At 32.8% G+C, this 23,567-nt stretch overlaps 1 protein-coding gene across 8 annotated transcripts; it reads left to right on the top strand.

Annotated features, from left to right (window-relative positions):
- The first annotated feature begins 3,044 nt into the window (after nucleotides 1-3,044).
- Nucleotides 3,045-22,616, top strand: LOC106060640 (acyl-coenzyme A synthetase ACSM3, mitochondrial-like). Of its 8 annotated transcripts, XM_056019030.1 has the most exons (18): nucleotides 3,523-3,537; nucleotides 5,963-6,108; nucleotides 7,305-7,362; nucleotides 8,280-8,542; nucleotides 8,877-8,980; nucleotides 9,150-9,262; nucleotides 12,926-13,044; nucleotides 13,632-13,693; nucleotides 13,908-13,962; nucleotides 14,271-14,392; nucleotides 14,855-15,011; nucleotides 16,482-16,610; nucleotides 17,389-17,463; nucleotides 18,134-18,316; nucleotides 18,694-18,821; nucleotides 19,311-19,410; nucleotides 19,937-20,056; nucleotides 21,206-22,616. In XM_056019030.1, the coding sequence occupies exons 4-18, from the start codon at nucleotides 8,294-8,296 to the stop codon at nucleotides 21,296-21,298; spliced, it is 1,809 nt and encodes a 602-aa protein (XP_055875005.1). In that variant the 5' UTR covers nucleotides 3,523-3,537; nucleotides 5,963-6,108; nucleotides 7,305-7,362; nucleotides 8,280-8,293; the 3' UTR covers nucleotides 21,299-22,616. The 8 variants fall into 8 exon arrangements, with proteins under 8 accessions (XP_055875009.1, XP_055875007.1, XP_055875005.1 ...); XM_056019034.1 differs by lacking the exons at nucleotides 3,523-3,537; nucleotides 5,963-6,108 and adding an exon at nucleotides 3,045-3,063; XM_056019032.1 differs by lacking the exon at nucleotides 5,963-6,108 and having other exon boundaries at nucleotides 3,439-3,537.
- The last annotated feature ends 951 nt before the right edge of the window (nucleotides 22,617-23,567 follow it).

Genomic DNA, 23,567 nt, shown 5'->3' with positions numbered 1-23,567 from the left:
GTGGAGATATCATCGCAACGTAAAATAAAATTTAATAGTTGGCAGACCTGTGTAACGCCTGCACGTGTGGCGTTCTGAAAACTCCCGCGGCACACCTGCAAATCTTCGGCGGTTAGTTTGCCGCGGCACACAGTTTGAGAAACACTGATATAGGCCCTAGATACGCGAACTGCCACAGCACCCCTACAACGATGATGATAAATATCGATATCGCCTTTATTTGTGATCCACATCAGTGTTTTCTTCACCAATCACTCTCGAACTGTCATTGTAAAACTATCAATAATGGATCTTTCAAAATACAGGGGGGGGGGGACACACACACACACACACACACAAAAGTGGGACCAGCTGGCATCAAACGTTTACACATCGCACAAAAGCCTCGATGACAGTGTACAGCTTTACACCGAGAAGTGTAGGCTACAATTATAGCATCTATCCATGTCACTGATGGCTGAATTATTTGTAGCCCTGAAAATATATAAAGATTTAGATCTACATATATATATAGAATCTAGATTAGATAGATCTTGATTGTTTTAATCGTTCATATAAGAATATAAGCAATTTTTTTTAAGGAATGCAAAGTCTGCAAAGACAAAGTCTGAAGAGAGATCGACAATAATAAGTCAATATTCATGAATATTATATTGAAATATTCTCAATAATAGACAGTAGTCTAAATAGTCAATATGATTGAATATCAATACAATTACAATAGTGAATAGGGCTAGGTCTAGAATCTAGATTAGATCGAGTGCCATAATATTAATATAGACTAGATAGAATAGATTATAGATCTATGTCTAGTCTAGGTCTTAGAAATACTTAGATCTAGATCAATCTATGATTCTATATAGCATGGGCGTAGCCAGGATTTTTTTTCGGGGGGGGGGGATTTTTTTCTCCCCCCCCCCTCTCGCGAAAAAAAAATATTTGTATATATGTATGTGTGTATGTGTTCATAATCTTTATTACATTCTGACCCTTCATTCTTTTGGAACACATTTATTGTGCCCTAGAATAGGTTCTTCCTGGAGTTAGTGAAAAAATTGTTGACTCCCAGCCATTGCCAGCAAGGGGCTCTGGGGGAGCTCTAGGAGCTCACCCTAGAGCGGGGCGGAGCCCCGCCGCCAAGCACTATTTCTGGCATAGAATGTCAACAAAATGCATATTCTGAGGTATCTACAGTGCATTTTCCTGCTATTAAAAAGTCCTATTTCAAAAATTTATGTGCTATTTTTACTGACTAAGACCCTGCCGCGCCGTTCGGCGCATTTGCCGTCAAGCTGTTTCCACAAAAATCTGTCACTGGTAATTTCTGAAGCCTCTTCCCACCTGCTCCGAGGACCTCCATGAATGTGTGGCGCCAAGTTGTACTAGGATGTCATCGCAATTCTTATATTATTATGCGTAATTTATTTTGTCGGAGAACATGTCCCGCAAACCTCATGCGACGCTCTGTCACAATTTTACTAAGGGGTTGACTCCCAGTTCGGCATAGGATTTCCTTGATTTAGACCCGATCTCAATAACTAACTCCTAAAATCTGTCTTAGCCATCTTTGTTGAGCCACATTTAGTGTTTTTCAATTTCGGCTGATGACTATTCACTGCACTTTATTAATGGAGCCCCGCCACAGTAGAAATGTAACCTCTCTTGGATACGCTCTTGGAATTGGGTGACTGTAGTTTGCTTTAGATTTTATATCGAAAATTGAAGTTCTATCTTCAAAATCATCTGTTAAAGGATTTAAACTAAAAATCTCAAGACTTTGTTGTAGTTTTTTAAATTCAAAACCCAAATTTAGCTACGATCATAGAATTTGGTAACTGTAGTTTGCTTTAGAGTAATATTGAAGATAGAGGTTTTCCACCTCAAAACGCTCTGTAGAGGGATTTTAAACTCAAAACCATCTGGAGGAAAGGAGTTTAAACTCAAACCCCCAATTCGCTTGGCTACGCTCAAATAATTTTAGTGTGTAATTTGCTTTTTTTTATATTGAAGAGGTATTTTTTAGCATCAAACCCTTGTGAAGGATGATATGAACTCAAAACCCCTTTTGGCAACGCTCATAGCATTTTGAGTGCGTAATTTGCTTTTTTTTTTTTTTTTTACATTGATGATGTATTTTTTAACTTCAAACCCCGCTGGCGGGGGGTTTAAACTCAAAACCCACATGGCTACGCTCTTATATTTTAGAGTGTGTAATTTGCTTTTTTTTTTTTTTTTTTATTGAAGATATATTTTTTAGCTTCAAACTCCACTGGAGGGGAGTTTAAACTTAAAACTGAGTCAAAACCTATTTAGCTACGCTCATAACATTTTGAGTGCCTAATTTGCTTTTTTTTTTCATATTGAAGAGGGGGTCTATCGTAAATTTTCGTAAAATCTTCCTTAACTATGCACTTGGAATTAGGGGATTATCGTTTGCATTTTGTGTGTGTTTTGTTTTATAGAAGAGGGGGATTTAACTACAAAACCCCTGGTAGGGGGGTTTCAAACTTAAAACCCCTGGTAGGGGGTTTTAAACTCAAAACCCCCTGGTAGGGATTTTAAACTCTAAACCCCCTGTTAGTGGTTTTAAACTCAAAACCCCTTTAGCTGTGTTGGGGCAAGTGATGGTTTAAATTAGTATTAAAATCTCACCTAAAATTAACAAAATCAAAGCAAAAAAACATGTCACTAAAGTCCGTCTCCCCCCCCCCCCACGTGGTAGGGGGTTTCAAACTCAAAACCCCTTTCGCTGCGCTGGGGCAAGTGATGGTTTAGTATTAAAATCTTACCTAAAATAAAGAAAATCAAAGCAAAAAATCAGTCACTAAAGTCCGTCTCCCCAAGGGGGGGGGGATTTCATTTCGGGGGGGGGGGGGTTTGAACCCCAACCCCCCCCCCCCCTGGCTACGCCCATGCTAATAGAATCTACAAGTTATTATACAATACTCACTGATATACTATAATTATTATATAGGCTACCACTATGACGTCTATGACCTATTATGTCGACTATCCCAGTGAAACCATGACTGGCACTGGTGAGCCTCACCGTGACTCCGTGAGGTAACTTACTAACTAAAGACTAGGCCTACTAGATCTAGATCTAGATAGAGATCTACTTAGACTACTTTTAGTAGTAGTAGCCTACTAGCTAGATCAGACTAGCTTAGATCTACTAGTCACTAGTCTAGTTAGTAGTAAGTCTAGGAGGCTACTAGATCTACTTAGTACTGCTAGATCTAGTTACAAATACAATCTAGTGACTTTATACTTTTTTAGTAAAGTTAGATTCTAGTCTACATATCTAGACCTAGAATTTAGACTATATAGAGTCTATTAGAGTAGAGTTATATTTTATTAGCTCTAGCCGCCTAGCCAAATCTAGGCAGAAGGCCTACTAGAGTGTAACTAGAGCCTAGTCTACTTACTAGTCTAATGATGTTACACTAAGTTACAGTTACGTCTAATCTCGATCTAGAATCTATTTCTAAGCCAGCTATGTCAGCCTATGTAGACTCTAGTGTGACTCTAGTCTAAGTAAGTAATGAGCCAAAAATTTAAGAAAATGTAGACTGTATATTGGCATTGATTGGACAAAATATAGATCTAAGACTAATTTATAACACAAGATTCAAGATATAATCATATCTATGTCTATATAGAATCTATATATCTTAGATATCTAGTCTCTCTCTATATATATTTAAAGGTATATATATATATACTATACTATATTGTCTATATATATACCATTGTCATATGGTGAAATGCAGAGCCGCCGCGAGGGTTGTGGCCGCCTGCGTGCGAAATTTAAAAAATGCCGCCCACCCCTTTTTTTTTTTTTTTTTTTTTTTTTAGAAAAAAAAATTCATTAAGACTGAGCTGGACAATATACCTAAAGCGCTCTTTGATTTAAAATCCATTTTTGTACCATTCCTTTTTCTTTTCATATTCGCATCGTTGTCGTATCCCCATTCCCTCTAAGATATTATATTTTATTTTCAATTTTAACTTTGCATTTTTGTAAAGAATGAAATGAAAAAGAAAAGAAACTTAGTCTTAATTATAACATACAGTTTAGGTTTTATTTTTCATTTATATTTTTAACACTCACTATGTTTTCTTGAAAATGTTTTGACCAATATTGTTGCACAAGGTGCCTTGCAAAAAGCGGTGAAAGGTCTTATTAGAAGATAACACACCGTCTCCTACTTAATTAAGATATTTTAATTTTTGAAAATGTAATTTTACTAATATACAAATAAATTACACTGAAAATAAAACGTTTTTTTGCCGCCCTCTCTCATTGTTGTTAGTTGGTCGTTGACTTGTCGCTACAAACAGCTAGTTCAAGTGAACCAATGAAGGAGTTTTATATTTTTACTAAATTAGCTTTAAATAACTTGAACAAACTTCTTATGTGAACAAAAAATCAAAATAACTGTTATTACAATTTTCACAGATTTAATTTTAGAGATCTAATATTAATGAAATTTACTGATATGTAAACGAAATCCAGCTCACCACAAAATAACGTCTATATTCTTTCATGTCTCAAGATTGTCTGACATTTTACATTTGCACTTCGGGTATGCAAATTTCATCATCTTAAATATAACCACCAATCAATCGCTTAACCTCTTGTTACCTCCGCCTAGGAAACACACACACTCTATAACACTTTTTTGTCCGGAAGTTGCCCCCTCCCAATTGGATGTACAACGTGAAAATGTTTTAAAATTGACTTTCTAATTTCTTGATCTACTTACAGGGCAGGCTATTCGACTCGAAACAAATATTACAAACAACCTGCGAAAATTCAAGATCAGAAAATAGTCGGCGCTTATGAAAAAATCCGTGGGGATCCCTCGCGCGCCGCTTTTTTTTCTTCTTAAGTTTCCAAAATAATTTCTTATTGTACAAATATCTTCTGTCCCCCCCCCCCCCCCCCCCCCCCCCCCCCAGTTTTCAAAGGATAATGGAATCAGTAGATGATTCCCTTACATTCGGCCGCCTGCGTGCAATGCACACATTCACAATAGGTAGCGGCGGCCCTGGTGAAATGGCATGATATGGAAAGGTGCCAGTAAATTGATGAGAAAAGTAAAATGTCAATGCAGTACGCTAGTCTTCTTTAGAAATCACTATTTCGCATTCTGTAAATCTAGTTTTTATATGGGGGTGTGGTGGCTGAGTGGTTATAAGTTTTTGTCTTCCGAACCTATGGTCCTGGGTTTGAATCTCTGTGAAGACTGTGTGTGTGCATTTTTATATTGTGACGGTTGGATGAGGTTAGGGATTGGTTATGAACGATACAACATAGGTGGCATTGTCGTCAGTTTCATCTTAGTTAGGGGAAACAACTCCAGACAGACTGAAATGTAATTGTGTTATTGTAGTGAGTGAGATTATTATTGCTAAAGTCTACTACATTTATTTGATTTGGTACTAACTTGATTTTATCTAAATATAAAGTGTTATATAAAGTGTTATTTAGTTTGTTCACAAAAAGAATTTATTCAAGTTATTTGAAGTTTTATTAGTTAAGATACATTACGCCTTCAACGGTTTAGTTATCTAACAGCAGTTCGGTGCTACAAGTCAACGACCTGTAAGAACATTTGGAATATGAAAATACAGCTCCAGATTTATGGCATTGCGTCTGCCAAGGGCCTTACTCTCCACAAGCTCAAAAATATAGACTTTTTAAAACTAAAATATGCATACTAAATTTTTTTCTTTCAAAAGAAAAATGAGATTAAATTGACAAATCCTCTATATCTTTCTTTTAAAATATGCTATGCTTTTAGATATAAGTTTTATTATTGAAAAGTGGATCTTTATTAAAGCTTTTGACAAAGTGTAGGGCCTCCCCAAAATTCCTCCCGCCTCCACATACTTAAAGGACAGATCTACAAAAAAAAACTTCTACTTCTACCAAAAGTTAACTTTATGCTTCCAGTTCAAAGCCTGCACCACACTGCCTTTTAATAAATATATTAGGAAGTATTCCATTGGTTTGATATTGAAACACTTCATTGTGATTATAATTCTTGTGATACTACAAAAACGATCTGACATCTTCCATAATAATATATCTTCCTATAGGTGATGCATTTAATTTTTTGTGATGAAAATAAAATGTATGTATCAAAATTTATAGCTCTAGATTTAGACATTTCTATACTATATAACAAGATAGGCTCTACATTGTTACGATCATTGGAAAAATGTTCTGTTTTTTTTATTATTATTATTTATTTTTACGTATTTAATATTTAGACTATTACATTTTGCATGCAAATCATGCATTACTAAAAAGTGGATAAAAATGGCATTATAAAACAATGTGGAAGAGTTGAAGAAGCTTCATTATACAAATCTGGCTTCCTTCTTTATGAACCATAACAGCTAGAAAATATAACATTAGAAAATACAATGGAAAAAGTCTTTAAAAAAAAGATGATTTATGTTTGAAACACTTGAAAAACATTTGAATTTAGATTTTAAAAAATAATAATTCAGTTTGATTAAGGAACACCTTTATTCATTAGTAATTTTTATTTTGTAATATTTAATTTTTTAAATCTTAGAGACATATGTAGCCTCCCTTCACCCATCTCCTTTTCTCTTTCACTTAATGTTTGCCAGAGTTTAAAGAACTAATTGCTTGAATCTTGAGATGTAAAAATTGGGAATCATCACTGAAGGTTACATCTCAAGAGCAAAGGTTACATCTCCAAAAAAAAAAAAAAAAAAAAAAAAGGAATTTTTGTATTAATAATCTCTATAATTGAATATCAAAACTGATTAGCAGAATGTTTCAGAATCTGCAAAAAAAAAAGGATAGTTTAATACGATGCTTAAAATTTAAGTTAGTAGTAGTTACATCTATTATAATGTGAACAGTTGTTCTACATTTTTGACCAATCACATATTGACAGTATTACACTTCCTATAGGTTTCAATTTGTTGATTGTTCCTATAATGTGCAACCATAGATGTTACGTTACAATAGCCACATGTATCAGTATCATTGATACGAGGTAATTGTGTAAAATACTTTAGCTGTTATTAAGTCTGTAGGAGTACAATTGCTAGGCCCAACTCAAGATCTCATTAATTATCATGCATGGCTAATCAACTTTAAGTTCATTAGTCATTTCTAATGCAGCATTGCTGTGCTGTAAATTGAAACTATTAGTTATAGTGTATATATTGGAAAGTATGTCTAATGATAAGTTAATATATAATATTAAGCCTATCTGTTTAACTATTCTAAACATATTTTGTCTTTTGTTAAGTTCTGTCCCGTACAATTGAGGAAATAAAAAAGTAAAGTGATTAACAAGAAGAAAACAGGTAAGCCAAGTGTTCCAAATTAGGCCATCATCTTATCTATATGTTTCTTTCACAGTATATATATATATAATATCCTTTCTTAGCATTTTAGATGTATTCTATTAAAATTAGGGAAACCCTTATAATTCTAAATTATTTCTTCCTTTAAACATTACCATTCATAAAAAAAATGTGACAGATTTGTTAGCTTGAATGTAAAGACTTCATAGTGAATAAATTTGTCCTCAACATGTGATCACATTTTTTTTAACAGTATCAAGCCCTGATGTGGTCTGATTAACTGGATTTGACTATTTAATTTTAATTGACCTTGTAAGGTGATATTATTTTGTACACTTTGATGAGGTACTATCCACACAACTGGCTGACAGTTTATTTATCAGTTACATAACAATTTATTTAATGACATCTAATACTTTTTAGTTTTCAACCTTGAAGTGTCTACAAATTTACTAATGGTGTTACTCTTGTCAAATGTGAATATTTGTTTCTTATAAATCTCACAGATCTGTTTGCATCAGTGCTAGTTTCTTTATGTTTTCTTGAGTTGAGGGATCCCAAATAGTCTAACCAAGGTTAAATGGCATTTTAGTTTTATGTTCTTGTTTGATTTGTAAAAAATGTGTGTAATAAACCCTATTGCTTTTTTTTTATTTTTTAAATACTTTCATCAACATAGGGATGCCATGATAATTTTTCATTCAGTTATAAAAAGAAGTGCTAAGTTTTAATTGGAAACTAAGAAATATTAACAAAAAAAAAGCCAATATCTCCTTTACTTCCCTGGAATTACAACAGTAGTACTTCGAGAAATTTAGAATTCAAAACAGCTTTTTGTTTGATATTAATGTGTATTACCCAGTCCACTTTGCCTCACTATGGCTCATGCATTAATCTTTTCAAACATTTTGTACAAGTCTGTACAGGTAGAATGACAAGCGTGTCTATCTGTGGACGTTATAGAGTCTTCAGATTTATTGCTGCCCATAAGTTTTCTAGAGATTTTTTAACATTCGAAAAGTCTCTGCTAGGATGCCACTCCTTCAAGTTTATTCATCTGCCTATCAAGGGACACACATTTACCAACTATGAGCTGGAAAGAAAGAATTATAACCTCAGACCACCTAAAAATTTTAACTTTGCCAGAGATTTTATTGACCAGTGGGCTCGGGCTGAATATGTAAGATATATTTAACACTTCCTTTTTTTTATATTTATACATTTTAACAAAATTTTATATTATGTAAATTTTATTCTATACCAGATTTATACATCTGGATAATTCAGAACTCAATTCAATAGAACCTAAAGCAAAACTCATTCATTTCAAAAGATCTTGATTATGATATAGGAAAATACTTTAAAATTTAAAACAAACTTTAATATAATCATGAAATAGTGAAACTTCACTAATATGGCATTTTGTATGTTTCTCAGTTGTATTTTGAAAACTAATCTTACAGTTGTTTTTTTCATATTTAAAATATTCATTTTTTTATTTTGGTTATAAAAAGAATGGTTTACGCAGCACAGTCAACCCAGCCTTCTGGTTGGTGGATGAGAAAAATAAAAAGGAAATCAAATTGTCTTTTCAACAACTTTCATCTCTCTCACAAAAGTAAACATAAATTTTCTTTAGTTTATTATGTCTAATAGAATCTAAATAACTAAATAAGTAAGCTGCTATTTCCTCTTGATATCTCAGTAATACCAAGTTTCTTAGCTAAATGTTATGCTCTGCATAATTTAGTATTATTACTTCATTAATAGAAAATGTTTCTTACTAGAGTTGCCAATGCATTGACTGGAGGTTGTTCTCTCAAAAGACAAGACAAAGTCATTGTAATATTACCCAAGATTCCTGAATGGTGGATTATATTTCTAGCTTGTGTCAGAGCAGGTCTGTTTAACATTATTATCATTTTTTAGGTATATAAAAAAGAAATATTATGAGTTTCTTTGGTGTTTTACAAATGATCAAATAAAAAAATAATTCCCTCTTTCCAACCTTGCGATCTATAGGGCAGACTATGTAAAGGTCATCTGTTTCTATGGCTTATGGTTAATGAGGGTGTCATGTGGCCAGCACAATGACCAACTGTTTTTACTTTTCCCAACTAATGCCAGGTACCTATAAGCATTGGGTAGACTCAGGGGCATCCTAGAATTCCCAAAATTCAAAATCATCAAGATTCAAACCCAAGACCCCTCATAGGCCAAGTACTTTACCATTCAGCCAAAACACCCTTAATGAACAGGCTCCAAACTAGGGGTGCACCAGATAGTTGCTTCGGCCGAATATTCAGCAATTTTTCACTATTCGGCGATATTTGGCTTCAGCTTCTGACAAATAGTTAGCTGGATAGAAAAACTACATCGTAGTACCTATATTTCTATCAATATTGTTAGGCACTTCCGCACTAAGTCTTTTCCAGATAAGTCAAACGGAGGTAACACTTAAATACTGAAATAACGCAGGCAAAAGGCTGACAAAACATGGGTAGTCGACTCTGATAAATGATGTCGAACAAGAAGTTAAATACTTTATGAAGGAAACCGTCGAATGTCGTCAAACTAAATCTTAATAAAAACCTGCCAATATTCATAAAGTGATTCAACAATGTCAGTTCTGAAATACATTAACGTTTATGTTTCAAATAAAAGAATGTGCTTTTAAAACTATGACTATGCACTAAACATCTTTTAATACAAAGATAAGGCGTGTTAATCTAAATAGAAATAAAACTTTACATTATAATTTCGCATTACTTACATAGCAGCGATGGCTGACACATTTTAAAATTTTTTCTTGACCTTTGAGTGGGCTAGTTAACATGTAATATTCCTTAACTCTGTCACGCTAACCAGAAGTCTGTCTAGATGTGTGGGTATATTCCAGAGGTAGAGATGAACAGCCCCCACCTTCTTTTGATTGTTTAGTCCATAACATTGAATTCATAGATAGACAGGTGACCATATTAAGCCAGAAGTCAATATTTTGACACTGTCTAGAGGTCACACCTTAGGAGTAAATTGAGTTTGTTTTCTTGGAGAAGAATCTTTATTAGGGGGCTGGACTTCAAGCCACACCTCTACCCAGGTAACAAGGGTAGAAATAAACAACTCTCACCCCCTTTTATTTGTTTACATTGAGTTCATTGATAGACAGGTGACCACAAGTCAAATATGATGGACATAGGTACTTTCTAGACTAGAGGTCACGCGAGGGAACTGAGTTTGTTTACTTAGTAGCTAATCTTAATTAGGGGCTGGACTTTAAGCCACACCTCTACAAGGGTAACCGGACAATGATTTTGCTTTATCACAATCACATGGCTGGACTACAGGCCACACCTCTTTACGAATGCTTACTTGGATATAAATCTCAATTAGTAATCTGGACTAAAGATCACAAACGAGTGACCTTTTGCTAAACAGAACACAAACTGATTTCATAGCCCAGTAAGCCAGTAACTAATTATTTTGTAGAAAAAAATACAAGGCTCAGAATTGTGTATATTAGCGTAAAAGACACGACCAAGCCTATCTTTAAAGGGAGAGCTAAACACCCCCAACTCCTTATTTTATTTATTTTTTCCTTTACACTCAATTTATTGATAGACATTGACCATTTTTAATCCAGAGTGGAAAAACACAACATGCTAAGAAAGCTTATTACACTGTAAATAAATATTATGTTGATTTACTTTTCCTAACGTTTCGTAATGTTTCTTACATACGTTCTTTACATTTAATTTTTATTACACACATTCGTTGCACAATAAAATAAAACAAAGATGTGCATGTGTGTATTTTTTTGCCTTGTATTAAAATCTTTATTTCATTGTTTAATTCTATTGACTTAACATATAAAGTAGAACCTTCCGTAAAGTTTAAAATCGCAGAAAATAAATTGATCTAAAGCACCAAAATTAGATCAAGCAAACAAAGAAAAAATGTGCTGGAATGTTAATAAACACTTGACCTCTGTAACTAGTCTATGGATATAATTTATCTACATGCTTGACTGACCATGTCAATGTGTTATCTTTTTTGCCTGACCACTCAACACTATTGCGTATGCCCAAGGAAAAAAACTTGCGATGGTCAACACCATCAACTATACACACTACACTAGGACTACATGTGCAGGCCCTCTACGTTTATCTGACCAGATTGTTAAAATCAGTCAAACACACAGTCAATTTTTTTTTTTTTTTGGTAGGGAGGGTGTGGATGAGTTTTTTTCTTCTGCATTTGGTTTTCCTAATGCTCTTAGTTCTATACAACTGTAGCTCTAAACATAGATATCAATAATAGGCTTACAGACTATAATTAAATCTATGCTTCGGCACCATCTAAGGTTCAAACTATAAATAGGCATAATTGATGTTCTCGCTGTTAATAAAATATCGTTTGCCGCATATGAATTAATCTAAAACAATAAATATTGACATACAATGCTTCAGATTCCTACAGCTACTATCAGTATTAAGCCCTTGAAGCCAGAACCAGATGATCAGTTGTTAGTCTGAAATTCATGAATACATACATCCACCCACTATATAAGCCAGATTGCACTTTACTTGTGAGAGATTTACATTAGTAACTAGTATATATATATATATATATACTTACATATTTTACATTGACCCTTCCCAACACACCATTTACAGTTGGTTGCCTCGTACATAAACACACACTCATGCTACACAGATTAGTTAATCACACCTATCTGTTTATAAATACTGTTAAGCTTTAATTCATCAATCAGTTATAGAGTTTAGAATAATAAAGTAAATAAAAGGAAAAAAAATGAATACGAACATCTGTATGTTATTTAACAGTTTTGCAAAATGTTCAACAACATAAGCTATTTTCAAGACATGTAGTTATTCAGCTTCGGCCGAGTATCATATGGCCGAATATCAAAAAGTACTATCCGGTGCACCCCTACTCCAAACTGATAATAACACATTTACTTTTGTACTTGTATTGCAGAACCTGTGCATAGATGATTGTGAATGTTCTCACCAAAAATATCTTTGTATGTTTGGCTTGACTTTGTTTAGAATGTCTCAATGCTATTTAAAGCTTGCTCAGTACATCATGTAGGTTTTACACTGTTAAATATTGGGTGAAGGGTATCTGTGAGAGGTTTCCCTTCTACCTTTAGACTCTAATAAAACATAACTTAATTCTATTATAGCATTGATTTAAGATTTAAAGCCTGAAACAAAATACCAACCATCAGTATAGATGGAATTACCTTACAGAAACTTTATTTATTATTTTTTAAATTATTATTGCTATAGTATGCTCGATGCGCTATGATACAATGTATCAGAGAGAAGAGAGAGTGCCACCATAGATAGTGTTTTATGCCCCAGCCACACATTAGCACAACACAGGACTGCATGTGGTGTACTAAAACAGAACTTAGATTGGTCTTATGGAATGTTTAATAAAATGGAATGAACAGTTCAATTAATTCTAATGTATTTTTCAAGTTGCATCACTGAATTAAACTGCCTCACTGAAACTTGCTGTCTGTATTCTATAGATCTGACAATATGTCCAGGTACTACAATGCTTCGAGCTCATGATATCAAACATAGGCTCAAGATGTCAGGAGCCAAATGTATTATAACAACTCCAGAACTAGTTCCATATGTTGATGAGGTAATGGGAAAATAAGATTTAAATATGTTAGCTAAATTAACTCATGGGTCAATTATAGTGATACTCATTGTACAACTTTGCGTTTCCTGCTTTGTGAAAATATTATACAATAGTTTCATCTCCATTGGATATGGCACTACTGTTGCTCCTAATCACATACAATTATGCAATGTTCTCTATACATTAGGATTTATATATAGGTAATGCCTTTTAATATTTTTGTATAAGCCTTTTTCGTCATGTAATTAATGGGCCTAATATTTCAATGGTACACACAAAACTTTCTGAGAGATCATACATTTTAGTGTTGTTATTTTGTCTCTGAGTATCAATTAAACATTTTTTTTAAATATTTTTTTAAATTCTATGTTTGAATACCACTAAGGAAGAGAACAAATTAGATGCAAAGGAAAAAAATATTCTTTGTTTAAAACATGAAGCCATGCTATCAATTTCACTATTTTTCTTTCATTTTACATAAATTTAAAAATGATTTTTCTATAAAGACTGCATTGTTTTTTAAATTACTTGAATGTATTTACAAAAACATAAATCTATATTTTGGTTGTTTTTCTGTTTTTTTTTAGGCCGCAGAAAATGCAGTGCTACTGAAATATAAAATTCTTGTTGGAAATAAAAATGAAACAAGGTAATTATAACAATCGTAATAGTGATAATCCAAACAAGTAATAACCTTGCTAGCGACAACCTTACAGGCACTAATTCTGTCCATGAAATAGATTAGAAAAGTAAAATTTTCAATAAATTATATAAGTGCTAAGTAAATTAATTCACTATTTTTCACTATTGTAATGTATGTATATGTATTAACAATCTAAGTTATGAATATCAGTTTTCTCCAGGCCTGGCTGGACTCACTATGGAACACTGGTGGAGAAAGCATCCAATGAGTTTGAGGTAGGACACAAAATAGATTTTAAAAAAAAGCAAATCATTATAATACCAACAATGAGTTTGAAGCATTGTTTGCCTTGAAAGATTGTGCACATTTGTAAAGCCAAGCTTCTTTTTCTTCATGCAATGATGGATTTTTCTAATTTGTATCGGCTTATTGATGGCTATGGATTATAAATAAATGCAGCATGTTTCAAACTATGCAATTTTTCAATTGGTTGAAGTGAAATAGTTAAAAACTGAATATAACGAATAGTTAATGAAGGAATTGTACACCCTTGTTCTAACAAATCAATTTGCGTCTGCTACAGTGTGCTGACACTAGAGCCTCTGACCCAATGATGCTATTCTTTACAAGTGGAACAACAGGCACTCCAAAGATGGCAGAACACAGTCATGGTAGCTATGGATTAGGGCATATAACAACAGCAAGGTATATGCTGGTTTTTTGTTTGTTTTGTATGTTCCTTACGACATAAACAGTGACAGATGAAATTGGCTTTATGATAATTACCTCAAGTAAACCTTAAATTTACTAAGTAATTAGAATTGGTTTTATGATAATTTAAATCAAACTGTAAATTTACTGTGTATTTAGAATTAACCAAAGGCACACATTTTCTAGGAGTCTTTGAATGAGAAAAAGAATGTATCTACTGTACATTTATTAAAAGCTGTTCTATGATACAAAAAAACAAACCAGTGTATTGAAAACTCAATATATTTTGTTATTCACTAGTTTTTAATTGGAAATGTAGACCTCTATCTTGAATGTGTTTATAATTACTTAGATATGTACTAAGTTACCATAAACACATTACAAATACAGTTGAATGTATATCTTAATAACAATTTTGTAATGACAATTGACTATATAATGTTTCAAAATGTTTAGATACATGCTCATGATCAACTCCTCAAGCGTTCTGTGGAATCTGTCCGATACAGGTTGGGCTAAGAGTGCATGGTCTTCTTTCTTTGCTCCTTGGATCATGGGATCTTGTGTCTTTGTCCACAACGTACACAAGTTTGACCCACTACACATTTCGCAGGTGCATAATCTATACTGTTATAAAACATTTTTGTTTTAAATAGAAGTTCATTTTCAACTCTCAATATCTTTAGACTTCGAGAATGATTTCACTTAATTGCCACAACAGATTGATTTTTTATATTTCATTATCAAAGGATTTAAAACAGATGACATTAACTTCATCTGCACTATAGATTGCAAGGTCTGAAAGGGGAAAATTCAAAGGATTATAAGACATGAATAAAGCCGAAACCAACTTTACAAAAAATCTAGATCAACTTTATATATCAACTAAATATTCATGAAAGTTAAAGTGATTTCATCTCAATAGACTTTCAATATGTCTCACTTCTCCTATTACATGCGCTTTTAACTGAAGCTAAGGCTTTACAGCATAAACAAAATTTATAATTAATTTAGTGCTTTATGGCTGACTTAATAATAATAATAATTTTTTTTTTTACACTTTTGTTGGTGTTTGGTCCACATTATTTTCCTATATTGTCAGCAATTTTCTAGAACAACTTAAATGGAGAATTTTTTTTACATCCAATGTTAAATATTTTTTTTTTTTTTAATATAATTTGCATCATTTTCAGCATATTTAGCTCCTCATCTAATGGTAAATATTTGGTTTGTGTAGTTTTGCATTTCCTTAGAAAAGTTTGTGTTGTTTTCTTCCACCCCCCCCCCTTCCCCTTTTTTTTTTATTGCTTGCTGCCAGAGAAACAAACTTTGTTTAAATTTTGCATTTATATGTTTGCCATCAAGAAGTAACTAGTGAAGCTATTTTTAGATTATGCTTTTTGTTCTCTTGAGATCATTTAAAAAATTCAGTTGTTTTTTTTAACCAATCACCTGTAAATGTTTTTTAGTAGCTGGCTTGTAAATGTTTGTAAAATATTTACATGTTTTGAATGTTCCTTTAGAGTTGAAGATAATTGACATCCTAGTCCAAACCTCCCTTAGAACAAGGGGATTGCAGCAGGAAGGGTATGAACCCAGGACCATCGAGATGACCGAACAACAGTCCAGCGCGTAAACCGCACGACCAGGCAGCCATCCAATAATACCTTTAATACAATTTATATATTTTAATAGAATAAACTTCAAATATATGAGATCATCTGGTAATATATATCAATTTTAATTAAAACAACTACATTTTCTTTTCTTAATGAGCTTAAAAAATGCTTAAAATAAAAATAGTTGTTTGTTTGTTTTTTGAAATTTTAACTGCAAAAAATATCTTTCAAATAAGAGATATTAACAAATTACTTTATATTACTTATACAATACAAATATTACTATGATCTTTTTTATTCTTTATTAAAGGTTTGTTCTTTTTAACTGTTAAAGGTTGATAGAAAATTGCTTTTGTAATTGGTAGTAATGACAGAAAAATGCTTTTTATAGATATTGCATTGGTAAATAGAAAAAATGTTCTCTTAGAATAAAGCATTGATAATATCAACTTTGACTGGTCTAGGTTTTAACAGATTACCCAGTGACTCATTTTTGTTGTTCTCCCACTGGACTGAGAATATATTTAGGTCAGTACTCCCAGACTCTGAAACCAAAAGCTCTTCGCCATTGTGTTGGTGCTGGAGAGCCTGTTGTAAGTATTCTAGTTATTGTTCATATGGGTGCTTTGATGAAAACAAGCTCTTATTGTATGCTCTAGTCTAGTCCTAGTCTGTTGTCAGTCTTTTCATTTCTTTTCTTTATGTCAACATTTTCACTTTTGTGTTTTTGTTTTGAGTGCAGCTACACTTCCGTTTGCCAATGACATAACATTGAAATTTTTGATGAGAGTTAGTTGTGGTAGATTAATTTTACAGCCACATACTTGTCACCTTCAACCCTAATGCTTTAAGTTTGGCTTCTTTATTTTATTTTAGTTTTTTTTTGTTTAAAGAAGAATTATGATATTTTAGTATAGGCGAAATAGTTATCAGTTATAAACAAAGTAATGTGGGACCTACATTTTTATTTTAATTTTTTGACTTGTAATACTTAAAATTATTTTCTCAAAATGTTTTTAAGCAGATAAGGAACCATTAAAGCCTATTTATTTATTGCCCTTATTATCCAAAATAATTACATTCAAAATATAAATAAAGCAGAGTAATTATACATAAAACACTGAACCACAATCTTCTAATAAAAAAACAAAACCTAATAAAATACTCAGGCACAAAGATAAAAGCACTTTTCTTGTTACACATATGCTAGGACAAATTTTTGGAATTCTCTCTTTCTTCCCAAGTGCTATTAGAGCATGGAATGGGTTGCCTGAGTCAGCGAGGAAAACCAATGACTTGGTAGAGTTTAAGTCATTGATTGACAAAATCTATAGCTGTAAATTTTTGTCTTACATTATTTTTTATCTCAAGAATCCAGAATTGATGGAACTTTGGAAGAAAGTAACTGGATTGAATTTACATGAAGGCTATGGGCAGACAGAAACTGTAAGCATATTTACATGGAAAAATATTGTTCATTAAATTAACTAATGGAGATTGTTATTTGTTTATATTCTTCTCAACTGCTGACCACCAAATATTTTCTTGTAAATACTGTCCAGACAATACAAATGTAAACTATTCCTCTCAGAAATATTTCAGTATTGGACATTTTACATAGAGTTTTTTTTTTTACCTGTAATCTTTTTAAGTCTGTGCCATATAAAAAATAGTATGCTCTAACTAGGCATTTCTTTTCTGTTTTTTATGAGTTCTAATTTAGTTTCTCCCTTAGAAGAAGTAGATTAAAGTAGGTTATAGGAAGTTTTTCTGCTGAAGGCAGTCAAAGTGGGCGTCATGTGACCAGATCAACTATCAACTGCTTATACGTATACTTCCTTAGCTGGGTGAACTCAGAAATATTCAGCAGCTGTGCACTTAGTCACTAGGTCATCTTGTCCCATTATCATCCTTAGCTGGGTGAACTCAGAAATATTCAGCAGCTGTGCACTTAGTCACTAGGTCATCTTGTCCCATTATCATCTTTAGCTGGGTGAACTCAGAAATATTCAGCAGCTGTGCACTTAGTCACTAGGTCATCTTGTCCCATTATCATCTGTATGTCCATGAATTTATCATAAGTCTACATTTATTTTGCATACGTGTTATGTTTCAGACACTTGTTTGTTGCCGAAATGATTACATTCCTTATAAACTTGGCTCCATGGGCAAGAGCTCTCCTGATTTGGTAGTTGGAATAATTAATGATGAGGGTAAAATAGTGGAACCATGCACAGAAGGAAACATAGCTATTCTTACTAAACCTGCTCGACCATTAGGGTTATTCAATCAATATTTGGTAATTACCTACTTTCACTTTTCATTATTTTTCTGTAGTAATAATGTCTGCAAATTTACATTAATTATTATGATACAGATGTTAAGTAGGTATGTGTTAACTAGCTCTAATTTGACGATATTCAAGTCCTAATAACCCGCTTTCTCATGCTAACCATTTGTTTTTAAAATAAAATTTTGCAAACAAACAATTTTTTTTTACTTTGTACTAATTATGGCGTTCACAATCTTGCGATTTGAATTAAATTTTCCAAAAGTAATAATAATATGGATAGGCTAAAGTGTTATATATGTTAAAATATCTAAATTAAGTCATGTAATTCATGAAAACATCAATTTCTTTCAAATCAACTCAGTTTTTAAATAAACACACTTCAGAATGACCCTGTTCGTACTGCAGCTTCTTTCCTTGGAGACTGGTATTTAACAGGAGATATGGGCTACATGGATGAGGAAAATTTTGTCTTTTTTGTTGGTCGTGGTGATGATGTCATAAATTCTGCTGGGTGAGTTGAATGAACTACAGGATTTGTCTAGTTACACTTTTGCTTAATCAAACTATGGCTTTGATGTGTGGATGTAATTCCTCAAATGCAGAGAGTTATAGATTTAGGTTATCTTAATGTTTGTTCTCCTTAATTTCCCATATTTAAAAACAATTCAGATGCTCATTTTATGAATGTTAAAAACATATGCTGTCCCACTAAGCTGTATGTTGCCGCTTGAATACAAAATATAAAATTTATACATTAGCTACTTCAGCTTTGTTCAATTTATCCTGATAATAAACATTATAGCATTAGGATTGCCTTATCTTTGATTTCATTTATAGTTATCCTTAACACATTCAGATTGATCATTTCCATTGAAAGAATGAAATCCTGAGACTTTTCATGTTCAGTGTGTGTTATATGTTAATATCTTCTCTTTTTGATGTCAACCAAAAACTCAAGTTGTTTTATGCTAATGATTGTTGTTTCTTATATGCTCGTCAGGTATCGAATAGGACCATTTGAGGTGGAGAGTGCTCTGTTAGAACATCCTGCAGTGTTGGAGTCAGCAGTTGTCAGCAGTCCTGATGAAACTAGAGGCGAGGTAGCTGTCACTGTGTCCACAATCTAGACATCATTACAATTATATAATGGCAGGGGTGGCCAAGTTGCTTTGGTGCTTGAGTGTGTTTAAATCTCAAAGTCTGAAACCATCAATAAAGTTCTTGTGATTGAAAAAAGCAATTTTTTAAATTTCAATGTTGTCCCTAATTTAGGTACCAAGTTAGATCTGAAACCTGCATTTTAAAAAATAGCCTCCATAAACCCATTGAAAGAATAAAGTAGTGAACGTAGGCCTACCAGTGTGACTGTATACATAAATACATCAATATGCTCAAATATAATTAAATGAAGACATATGACAGTGTATTTTTAAAAATGCTATTGTATGAACCCAAATGATTGTATGTTTTTCTTAATTTGTTTAGAATATTTACACTTTTGTTTAGTACTTTGATTTTTGTTTTTCTCTTTGACTTTTGTTTACCACTTTGACTTATTGGCTCTTCTTTTCCTTTATTTTCTAAGACTTAAGTTTCTCTTTCTGTTAATCAAAACCATAAATCAAGGTTGTGAAAGCTTTTGTGGTTGTGAAACCTGAGTATAGACACATCCATGCAGACAAACTAACTGTTGACTTACAGGACCTTGTGAAGAGAACTACAGCGCCTTATAAATACCCAAGAAAGGTTTGTGACTCTTTACTCTCTTAAGGCTAATACCTCTTATTATTTCAGTGAAGAATCAATGATATATATATATATTTATAAGGCTTGCTTTGAGTTCAAAGATTAAGGAAATTAAGCAGTACAGTATTTTAAATGGCTATGCTGTCCAACCTGTGATCTACATATTTCAACACAGACAAAACCATGTTTACCTCTGATTTAAGTTCTCTTTTAATCGTAATTGACAACTTTGTTATTAAATAAGTCCTATATTCTCAATTATTATCTTTTTGTCCTATTTGATTCAGACAACCAAATATCAAACTCACTGACTATGTTTAATGTTATCTTTCTTTTTTTTAAAAGTCATCTGGTATGATGAATGAAGTTAACATTTTTATATCAGGTAGAGCTAATAATAATACTAATAAATATCTAAATTATCCTTGAGGAAATTTGACTAACAATTGTGCATTACACATAAAAATACATTATACCAATAGCTAATGAAATATATGATAGCAATTGAAACATATGTTCAAACCACAGTTTGAGTTAAACATAGCATGAAGCTTACATCAAGTTTATCCATTCTTGGTAGCCAATGTATACAGGATGTTTAGTTGTCAGCACAATGACTAACTGCATTTATTGATGCCAAGTATCTAATCCTGTAGCCATTGCTAAGAAGGGTGACCGTACCAACTAGTCATGTTTATCTACTCTATTTGGTTTTAGTACCTTTTTCAGAAGCCTATTGTATAAAGAGTGGTGAGTGCTCTGTGAAATCAGGACAAGAGAGATTTAGTTTCAGTCGATTTCGTTTTATAAGTTTTACAAGTTTTTGACGTTCCTTCAGAAATGAAGATTATTTTGTCCTAGCACAATCCTCCTGCAGAATGACTGGGGATGGGAACTGGCAGAGTTCCATTTCAGAGCCATCCAGCGACTATCTAATGCGCATACCCCTCAGCAGTCATTCACAAGGGCTAAGCATTATTCATATCCTGTTACAATGTGTTAGTGACTCGAGTTTTATTGTACTTTTATAGTACTAAAACAGTACTAAATATTTGTTCGCTGGAATTATTCTTACTTCTAAGTAAAGCATCATTTCACAATGTGAAATAAGATATATGCATAAGATGTGGATTATCATTTTCTTCACAGATTGAATTTGTAACTGATCTTCCAAAAACAGTCAGTGGGAAAATCCGAAGAGTTGAACTACGCAACAAAGAGTGGCAGCACTTAAGAGAATAATAACTCTGTTTGAATTGTTCACTTCCTCAGTGATAGTGTACACACTAACTACAGCATCGCAAAACATGGCTCTGAATATTTTTTTTATTTTTATGTTTTATGCTGTTAATTGAACCAAAGATAAAGATCTGATTTCATTTATTTTAATTAACTTGATGTTGGTGCAGAATATTCTGCATATTTTACTGTTAAAAACTAACTAATCTCAGTTTTAGTGTTAGAACAGTCAAATACTATTCCCAGTTGTGTATGGGTCAAGGTTGAGTGGCAGTCTTCTTACAAACCTATAAATTAAGACCACTTATTAAGGTGACCATAACTTGAATTATGTAAAAATAATTTAAAAGTTCCCTCGAAAAAAGATATTACATTATCAGGCTTTAAATGTTAATTAGTGATTGAAATTGTATAAGACTTTGGTTTCCTGTTTGATTTAGAGTTAATTAGAGGAAAGAGGTTCAAATTTTAAGCTCAACAGAATTTTAGATGGATTGTCTCCTATGATTAATAGTTTGTTTAAACCAGGGTGACAACATTACAATGGTCCACTAAAGTAAATTAAATTTGGCTAGAGTCCAAGAAAATACTTATCTTCAACGGACTCTACGTCTTCGGGTATTTCTGCATTCTTTGAAGAGTTAAATAAAATTAATGTTCAGGAATATTTTTTTGCATCGTCTTCTAAGTCTAGATCTAAAGTCTTATCATTCAAATATTATAAAGTGTAGTAGATCTATACATTTGCTTAGCCAGGAGGGGAGGGAGGGGTTAAAAAATGTTCCATTGTTTTTTAACCTAACATTCATTAGTTATGAAGAGAAAAATAATAGCTCTATAAGTTGTCTAAAGAAGGTATTGTCTTTTCAAAAAAAGTTATTTTTAATGTTTTTCTTGTTTATAATATAACAACAACAAAAAAAAAGGAAAAATATTTTTGGTCATATTACAAATGACAAATTTTAAAAATAGAATAAAATATTAAATGACAAATAACCTAGGCAAGGAAAAGGTATGCAAAATATAGTTTATTTAATATTAGCTAGGGTTTGTTTTGAACTTGCTACAGTGTGCCACCAGAGATAGGATGGCTTTCATAAATGTTCAGGAATCAGTTACCAGAAGATAAGGTTTTGTTAAATATTATTTAGGTTAGTGAGGTACAACCCTTTGTTTGGCTACAGAGCCAAAGGTAGTGGCTCAGAATTTATGATTGAAACTAAATTCACACATCTCTATTATTAGTTGGTCATTGCATTGTTCTCGATAACTAATTGTTAATCATTAAAGGGTGCAAACCCCTTTCAATATTTTTCTTCAATTGTGTCCTAATTTTTTTTTTTTTTATAAAATAAAAATAAAGTACATGAAATATGGAAAAGCATTTGTATCTTTGTCCCCCATTAGAATGCTGTTTCAACTACTTTTAATGTCATGTAGCATAGACTATGCCAATTAAACTTTTAAAACTTTCCTTTCACTCAGCTTTAGTCTAGTTCACATCAATCACCACACCACACCCAGCGAAATGATCTCTGAACAGATTTGTGGCAGACTTTTGACAGTGCTTCAAAAAAAAATGCTTTTATTTATTTTCAAATCCTAGTGTTATGTTTATTTTCTTAGTTTCCTACAGACTTGTTGGTCATTGAGGCATGATGGCTGAATGGTAAAGTGTTGGCTTCTGATGCTCAGGTTCTCGGGTTCAAATACTGGTGAAGACTGGTATTTTGAATTTTAGGGCGCCCATGAGTCCACCCAACTCTAATAGGTACCTGGCATTAGGTTGGGAAAAGTAAAGGGGGTTGGTCGTTGTGCTGGCCACATGAAGCCATTGTTAACTGTTAGCCATAGAAACAGATGACCTTTACATTATCTGCCCTATAGATAGCTAGTCTGAAAGGGGAACTTATATTTGCTTTTCATGTACAGCTATTCTTATAATACCTTGGGGCGTGTGAGGACACTACTGTTCCATAACTATCCTTATGTTGAATTGTATTTGAAGATTGTGAAAAAAGTATTATATTTATCTCCAATATTCTCATTTGTCTCTCCACAATCATCCCAAATTATTTTTTTATTGCTTTCACTTGGTCTTCTACTTTATAGAAACGCTTCTGCAAGGCCATTACAATTAGTCCCCTAACCAAGCCCACACAAGCCTTTTTTTTTTTTTTCAGCATTAACAATGCTGAGCAAAGCATCAAAAGGGGCTGTGACTGACGCTTTTCACCTCTATGTGAGACTGCATCAATGCTGCCACTGCCAA

This window comes from Biomphalaria glabrata, chromosome 2, assembly GCF_947242115.1.
Source record: "Biomphalaria glabrata chromosome 2, xgBioGlab47.1, whole genome shotgun sequence".
NCBI lineage: Eukaryota > Metazoa > Mollusca > Gastropoda > Planorbidae > Biomphalaria > Biomphalaria glabrata.
This window is presented reverse-complemented; position numbering and strand designations above follow the sequence as displayed.

What these genes read in the sequence shown, in the direction of transcription:
- LOC106060640 (XM_056019034.1), top strand. Translation starts at nt 8,294, where the DNA reads ATGACAAGCGTGTCTATCTGTGGACGTTATAGAGTCTTCAGATTTATT. An exon ending in AAGCATCCAATGAGTTTGAG is followed by an intron (nt 13,963 to 14,270) that starts GTAGGACACAAA and finishes CGTCTGCTACAG; the next exon opens with TGTGCTGACACTAGAGCCTC. An exon ending in GGTTATTCAATCAATATTTG is followed by an intron (nt 18,317 to 18,693) that starts GTAATTACCTAC and finishes AACACACTTCAG; the next exon opens with AATGACCCTGTTCGTACTGC.